Source organism: Mus musculus, chromosome 7 (genome assembly GCF_000001635.26).
Source record: "Mus musculus strain C57BL/6J chromosome 7, GRCm38.p6 C57BL/6J".
Taxonomy (NCBI): Eukaryota; Metazoa; Chordata; class Mammalia; order Rodentia; family Muridae; genus Mus; species Mus musculus.
This window is the reverse complement of record NC_000073.6, coordinates 22868264-22876933: the sequence shown is the minus strand read 5'-3', so window position 1 is coordinate 22876933 and position 8670 is coordinate 22868264. Positions and strand designations below refer to the sequence as shown.

At 36.7% G+C, this 8670-nt stretch overlaps 1 protein-coding gene across 1 annotated transcript; it reads right to left on the bottom strand.

The window, feature by feature from the left end:
- Positions 1–4786: 4786 nt before the first annotated feature.
- On the bottom strand, positions 4787–5710 carry Vmn1r160 (vomeronasal 1 receptor 160). Its single transcript, NM_001166724.1, has one exon. The coding sequence runs from the start codon at positions 5708–5710 to the stop codon at positions 4787–4789; it is 924 nt and encodes a 307-aa protein (NP_001160196.1).
- Positions 5711–8670: the final 2960 nt, after the last annotated feature.

Below are 8670 nucleotides of genomic sequence, written 5' to 3'. Positions count from 1 at the left end.
AGGGGGTAGAGGATAGGGGATTTGCAGGGGAGAAACTAGGAAAAGGGATAACATTTGAAATGTAAATAAAGAAAATATCTAACATAAATAAATAAATAAATAAATAAAAGTGATGAATTCATGAACTTCTTAGCCAAATTATAGAACTATAAATTATCATCCAGAGTGAGGTAACCCAATGGCAAAATAACATACTTGGTATGCACTCACTGATAAGTGGATATTAACCCAAAAGCTATAAATAACCAAGATAGAATTCACAAACCACAGGAAGCTCAAGAAGAAGGGAGAAAAAGTGTGGGTGCTTCAGTCCTTCTTAGAAGGAGAACAAAATATTCACAGGAGCAAATATGTAGATAGAGAGTAGAGCAGAGACTGAAGGAAAGGCCATCCAGAGACTGTCCCACCTGGGGATTCATCCCATATAACTTACCAAACCCAGACACCTTTGTGGATGCCAAGAAGTGCATCGAGAAAGAGGCTGGTATGGCTGTCTCCTAAGTGACTTGCCAGAGCCTTACAAATACAGAGACAGATGCTCAAAACCAATCACTGGAATGAGAGTGGGGTCCACAACAGAGGAGTTAGAGAAAGGACCAAAGGAGTTGAAGGGGATTTCAACCCCACAGGAAGAACAATATCAATCAACTAGTCCCCCAAGAACACCCAGGGACTAAGCCATCATCTAAGGAGTACACAAAGCTCCAACAGCAGAAGTTGCAGAGGATGTCCTTGTCATGCATCAGTGGGAGGAGTGGTTCTTGGTCCTATGAAGACTCAAGAGATGCCCCAGTGTAGGGGAAGGAACTGAGGACAGAGAGGTGGTAGTGGGTTTGTGTGTGGAGGAACACCCTCATATAAGTAGGGGGATAGGGGATGCTATAGAGGGTTTCCAGGAGGGATAATATTTGAAAGGAAAATGAAGAAAATATCCAATAAGAACTTATTAATACCTGAAAAAAAGAAATTACGAAAAAGAAAAGAAAAGAACTTTACATTATCCAACGTCAGACATCTATGTGGGAAACTGTCCAACTAATATAGTGCTGGTTTTTAAAACTCTTTTGAACTATGCGTGTGAAGTATTACAGGAAGCCCCACAGTACAATGTTTCTATACATATTTGCAAAAAAAAAAAACTTAGTGTTAGCTATTCCTCTCCATATTTCCTCCTCTACTTTTCCTCCTGCACACACCCAAATCTAACTCTTCATCTTCCATTATCACCTTTTCATTCTTTAGAAGACTGTATTTTACCTCCTCATTTTTTTCAACATGCCATGACTCTAACAAATTCCTGACTAGGAAGGTTATTCTAATATAATTATGTATTAGGCTAATAAGCCATATTTAAATGTCAATTAGCCAATATAAATTTTACAGATGAAATCATGGATATGTGCTTGTTCTAGACAAACATAAGGTATCTGAGCAATTAATGATAAGTTATTCTTTAATTTTGTCCTATTTCCACATATATTCCATTCTAAATGCTGGTATTTGCATTTGTAAAAATATTGTACAATGATATCTTAATTCTCACACATGAAAGTATAAGTTCATTGTGCCTGAGACAATATTGTTGCAGGCTTAAATATCAATAAAGTTTTGGAACATACAATTCTTAGATTTATAACCTGAATTTTTACTTTTCATCATTGAAAATCAAAACTAAGTCCCTAGTTTTTTATTATACCTAGAGCAGAAATGAGTTGGAGCTATCTATTTCTTAATGATTGCTCAATCCATATCTTTGCTTGTATGTCCAGGATTACTTAATTACAAATGAAATTCTCTAGATACTACCAAAGTATATTAGACCTGTGATAAGGATTCATGAGTATATCTGAACACAAGGCATGATCTACCTGAAAACAAGTGGATATGGGAATAACCCCAGGATTCAGGTGAGAGAGACCAGCTTCACTTAATAAATTTGACTTTTATAAATGTCCTTGGTCAAACATGGGAAAAGTTGTAATGAAGCAACTTCCTGGGAAATTACAGAATCTGACTGATACATAGCCAGTTTTCTGAGAGGACTTGGTGTCAGAATAATTTTGCAGAAGTAAAATAGTAGGGAGGAAAGTACTCTGTAGAAACTCACATAATGAGTCCCTTGTTCTACCCTGGAGCGCCACAATTCACATCTGATGACAAACTCAATTCAGAACTTAGATTCTCCCAAAGGAAACATGAAAACCCTTCCCTAACTTCTGCCCAGGTCCTCATTAACATCTAACAAACTCCTAGACATAATCAGTAAGCATCAGAAAGGAATGGAGATTTGCTCTGGGGATAAATAATTTTCCTTCATTGGAGGTATCCCAAAGACACCATGCAGACAAATGTGCGGATGCCACAGATGATACAATAATAAACTCTCTGAAGGATGTCATGTCCCGCTGCCCTATTATTTTATGAGACTGGAAACTTGGACTTTGTTGGGTTACCTTCACAGCATTGCATGGAGAATAAGAAACCATTCCAATTTTCATTGCATTCTTTCTCAGGCAAAGAGTGACACAGAGAAGTTCCTCAATCCAGGCACTAGGAAATATGCTTCTATAGGAGCTGTGCTCTGCAGCTGGCCTTCAGTTGACAATATTCATCCTGCCTGAGGCTCAGAATCTTCAGTGAAAATTGTCTTCTGAAGTCAACATGAAACCTTATTCCTTTCTGAAGTCTGCAGGTAACCTTATATAGCTTAATATTTTGCTTTTGTCTCAAAGAAATGTCTCTGTCCTAGATTAGTACTCAGGAGAAAACAGCAGTCAGTGTAACATGTATGTGAGATGTTGAATTTTATCTGGTGGATGGAGGCCCTCATGTTCCTACAGAAAACATATAAACAAGTAAAATGCAGACTAAGCATCAGCTTGCAAAGGGTGTAACAGTGATTGTGTTAGTAACTTTGGAGGGAAGCTGCAGGTGACACAGCTAAGGCTCTGGCACCTGACATTTTAGAACAAAATTTAAGATCAGGAAAAATATGAATACATGAAACGTCTTAGCAATACAATATGCAATCCAATCCAATCCAATGCAGTACACCAAAATAATGCTTAGAGATAAGGGTATACACAGATTAACAGGCAGAGATCAGTGTTATAGGATACACTGAACTGATTAAAGTGAACTTAGAAAATACACTTTTTTTCTTTTCAGTGTGTGGACATGTTCAAGCACAGATTTGAGGAAGGCAGAGTACAATTGTAGGAGTTTGTTCTCTCCACTATGTAGGACCTGGGATAATCATTTCTAAGTTGTGAGTGCTTTAGCTGCTGAGCTGTCTTGCTGATTCTTATTATGGCCAGTGTTAAGATCAAGACTTGGTGCTGTGGGATTGTCATTTTTATTGTTGGTAGAAGTCTGTGAAAATGTACATGAAAAGTCTCAGTATTAATTTCATAACTCAGTGTGAATCTATCCTCAATATAGAACATACATACTGTTGTTTCCTATTCCATTATTTCAATCTCTTTCAATATAGCTGATATTTATGATTTCCTACTCCCCCAAATTGAAAGTGAAGAGTTAAGTGTGTTGGATAAATTTTTCAGTGTGGGCCTCAAGAGATGGCTCAGCAGGTTGGAACCCATGGTCATTTACATTGGATCAGAGCTTGATTCTGAGAAACTATATTTGTAGGCTTACATCAGTTTGTAACTCCAGCTCTAGAGGTATAACACCTATTCTCCTTAAGAGGAGGGAATCCCCACAAATACATACATACCCAATACACATGAACAAAAAAAATGAATGCTAAAATATTCTTTGTTCACAGAAGTAAGTACCACAAGTCAGATTATAAGTTTCATCACACTGACAGCTATAACCAATCCAGATATTTATCTTGTGGTCTTTCTTGCCTTGGTCATTCTCGGGTAGCTGAAAATATTAGATGCTTGATTTTAATCTTCTGAGAAAATAATTTTGCGATTGAGAAAGCCACTGACAGATGGAGTGACAACTTTGCCTCCTCATTGTTCTGATATATCTTGTCTCCTGTCTGATTGGTAGGTGTTTGTGATGATTGGAAAAACAATTTCACCATGGCTCAGAGTGAAGTCTTTACCAAGGTCTTTCAGGAGAAGATCTCCAGTGTGGATCCTGGATTCCTCCCTGGTCCTGAGACTTTAAATCTCTTAAGGCTTCTGAGCGGGAGCTGTTTCTGTAGCTTTTCCTATTTACTCTCGATGTGATCAGCAGATTAGACTGCTCTAGAGAGCACAAAGTTATGATGTTCAGTGCTTGACTCTCACCTCAGTATGGCCCAAGGTAGCAAAGCATATATCTCCTAACTAAAGTGGAATAACATGCAATATATTTACTATATATAAAATGTTCATCCTTGAAAATATTTAATTAGAGCGATGCATCCTCGTTTGTTCAGATAGAGAAATAGAGAGAGGGATTCTGTTCTTGTCTGAAGTTTGAAGTATCAACTAAGACGGAGCGAGAGTATCTATTTGATCAGGACCATTTAACACATTAAACTGTTTAGTGAAAATTGGTTGCATCAGTATCAGTCCAGCCTGCAGCATAATGCAGTTATATACAGGAAAACAGAGAATGGTGAATAACTCACTTACCATGTCAGTAAGATTCCAACCAGAAATCATTTCACATCAACAAATGAGTATAGTCTTATTCTTTTAAAATTACAGCAGTGAGCACCATACTGTGTTCATACAAAATGTTGAAAATATATTTATGGAATAAAGTACTTAATGGTATTAGTGAAGGTGTCTTCTGTATTTGGCAGTTTTATGGGCTCTTATTTTCAACATTTGAAGAGCACAGAACAAGGATCTTTAGGATCTCTGAAGATCAACAGTAAGGGGCAGATACTGGGGAAGACTGCAGCCAGAACCACACTGACAAGCCTTATGAAGAGATGAGAATGTATAGAAAAGGCATGAAAGATGATACAAATAAAATTTAGAAGATAAAAGCTAACAAATGTGACCACCAGCATCAGGATAGTACGAGTTGCTCTGGTCTCAGCTTGGCCTCTGGGGTTCTGATTGGGAGTGAGGATGTGCTGCATTCGCTGGCGATGTCTATGGAGGAGAAGTACCATGGAGACACTGGTCCAGACCATGATGATCATGAATGTGGCATCATAGGCAAACTGCAAGAAGACCATGCCTACAATGAATCCAGAAGTGGAACAGAACAATTTGCTTTTAGAGTCAGTGTTATTGTCTGTTATCTGTGGACCAGTGACCTTAATTGGAATGTGGATGTTACTTAAGACACTGTAAAACCAACAATTGTAGCAAGAATAATTCCACAAATTTGGGATACTTGCTCTGAGTATAAGTTTACCTTTACCTCTATTAACAGGAACAAGAGTGACAAACTGATGGATACTCAGGACACAGGTGGAACACAAGTTTGTGCTTCTTGCCACCATGTGACTGAAGAATTCCAATTTACATTTGAGTTCAGTTGGAGGAGTTTTGGGAGCAAAAGCACTCATGTTGTTTGGAAATATAGTGAGGAATAGAGTCAAGGCATTGGCCACAGCCATGTGGATTAAAATTACCTGTCTGGGCCTCTGTTTAGAACCAGTCAAGACTGGAGAGAAATTATGGACAAACAGAAAGACATTGGCTACGGTCCCAACCCCAAACTGGCAAAGCAAGAGGAGTTGAAGAGCCACTTCCTCAGTGGTTTTCAGGGATTTACCATGAGCAGACATGGAGAGGGCTTTTCCCAATCCTACAGTGATGATTAGGTAGGACACTACTCTCCTCGAGTCTCTGTTTCATTGTCCACACTTACCAATTGATTTGACACAATTTCTTCACTTGATAAGTGAGACACTATTCTATCACATTACAGGCAAATTGACATAAAAACAATGCGTGTATAATAACTCAAATAAAATTTTATCCTGATTTTATTACTCCTGCCTCAATGTAAATTTTGTATTGCAACTATATCTTTATTGGTCCAGTAGGTCAAGAGCACAATAACACACATTTTAACACACCAAGGTCTTTGCATATGAATACAGACAGTAAAGAGTCTACTATGAGTCTGTGATTCCATCATCAGAATTCCATACAATTAGGAGGAAGGAGAGGCTTCAATTGGGATGTAACTAAATCAATAACAAATAAAAGAATATATAAATGCAACATAAAAATAATTAACTGAATTTCCTTATGTTATAGTAACATATTAAAAATATTATGTATGGGATAATATAATATTGCACACAACAATGAAGTTGTGTAACCGAATTCAGTTGTAGAAAATTGAGTTGTTGTCTTTTGAGAAAATTTTATACTACTCATCCTAAAAAATTTTAAAAAAACACCAAATATTTCTGATAAAGCCACCTGTGTTGTAATCACACAGATGAACATAGGCTTACATATGTGTCCTCCATATGAAAAAAAACCACTTGCTAACAAGTTCCATTTATTCATAATTTTACTGATCATAGTTTTTGTTCTAAAATGTGAGGTGCCAGAATCTTACCTGCATCATCTGCAGATTCCCTCCAAAATTATTAACACAATCCCTTTGCAGTAATATAATATAATACAATACAATATAATATAATCCCAATACCCTTTGCAAGCTGATGCTTAGTCTGCACTTTACTTATTTATATGTTTTCTATAGGAGCAGGAGGGCCTCCATCCACCAGGTATAATTCATTATCTCACATGCATATGTTACACGAAATGCTGTTTTCTCCTGAGTACTAATCTAGGACACAGACATTTCTTTGACATGAAAGCAAAATATTAACCTATTCAAGTTAACCTGCAGACTTCAGAAAGAAATAATGTTTCATGTTGGCTTCAGAAGACAATTTTCACTGAAGAAAAGAGGAAAGAATTTTAAGTAGAAGTCTATGGTTGGAAGAATCCCACCTTCTGAGACTCAGTCAGGATGAAGATGCTCATCTGAAGGCCAGCTACAGAGCACAGCTCCTATAGAAGCATATTTCCTAGTGCCTAAATTGAGGAACTTCTCTGTGTCACTCTTTGCCTGAGAAAGAATGTAATGAAATTCAGAATGGTTTCTTATTCTCCATGCGATGCTGTAAATATAACACAACAAAGTCCTAGTTTCCAGGCTCATAAAATAATAGGGCACTGGGACATGACATCCTTCAGAGAGTTTATTATTCAGTCATCTGGGGCGTAGGCACATTTGTCTGCATGGTGTCTTTGGGATACCTCCAATGAGGGAAAATCATTTATCCCCAGAGCAAATCTCCATTCCTTTCTGATGCTTACTGATCATGTCTAGGAGTTTGTTAGATGTTAATGAGTACCTGGGCAGAAGTTAGGGAAGGGTTTTCATGTTTCCTTTGGGATAATCTAAGTTCTGAATTGATCTCTTGGTCAGATGTGAATTAGGGCACTCCAGGGTAGAACAAGGGACTCATTATATGAGTTTCTATAGAGTACTTTCCTCCCTACTATTTTACTCTTGCAAAATTATTCTGACACCAAGTCCTCCCAGAAAACTGGCAATGTGTCATTTAGATTCTGTAATTTTCCAGGAAGTTGCTTCATTACAACTTTTCCCATGTTGGACCCAGGACATTTATAAATGATGAATTTATTAACTGAAGCTGGTCTTTCCCACCTGAATCCTGGGGTTATTCCCATATCCACTTGTTTTCAGGTAGATCATGACTTGTTTTCTGATATATTCATGAATTCTTATCACAGGTCTAATATACATTGATAGTATCTAGAGAATCTCATTTGTAGTTAAGTAATCCTAGATATACATGCAAAGATATGGATTGAGTAATCATTAAGAAATAGATAGCTCCAACTCATGTCTGCTCTAGGTATAATAAAAAACTAGGGATTTAGTTTTGATTTTCAGTGATGAAAAGTAAAAATTCTGATTATAAATCTAAGTATTGTATGTTCTAAACATTTATTGATATTCAAACCTGCAACAATATTGTCTCAGACCCAAAGGACATATACTTAAAAGTGTGAGAAATAAGATATCATTGCACTTTATTTTTCAAATGAAATTACCAGTACTCAAAAGGGATATATGTGGAAATAGGACAAAAAGAAAGAATAACTGGTCATTAATTGCTTAAATACCTTATGGTTGTCTAGGACAAGCACATATCCATAATTTCAACTGTGAAATTTATATTGGCTAATTGACAATTACATATCATTTATTAGCCTAATAAATAATTATATTGAAATAACCTTCAAATTCAGGAATTTGTAAGAGTCATGGCATGATGGAAAATGAGGAGGTAGAATACAGTCTTATAAAGGATGAAAGGCTATAATGGAACATGAAGAGTTAGATTTCGGTGTGTGTAAGAGAGAAAGTAGACCAAGAATTATGGAGAAGAATAACTCCGACTAAGTGTCTTTAGAAAAACTATACAGACACTTGCTTCTATTGGGGCTTCCTGTAATACATTCACTTGCATATTTCAAAGGAGTTTTAATAAATCAGCACTATACTAGTTGGACAGTCCCCCACGTAGACATCTCATGATAAATAATGTAAGCTTCTTTGATTTTTATTTTTTTGTAATTTCTTTTTATTTGGGTATGAGTAATTATTTTGGATATTTTCTTTATCTATATTGTACATGTTATACCCTTTCATGGTCCCCCCCCGGAAACCCTCTATCCCATCCTCCCT

What these genes read in the sequence shown, in the direction of transcription:
- Vmn1r160 (NM_001166724.1), bottom strand. Translation starts at nt 5,710, where the DNA reads ATGTCTGCTCATGGTAAATCCCTGAAAACCACTGAGGAAGTGGCTCTT.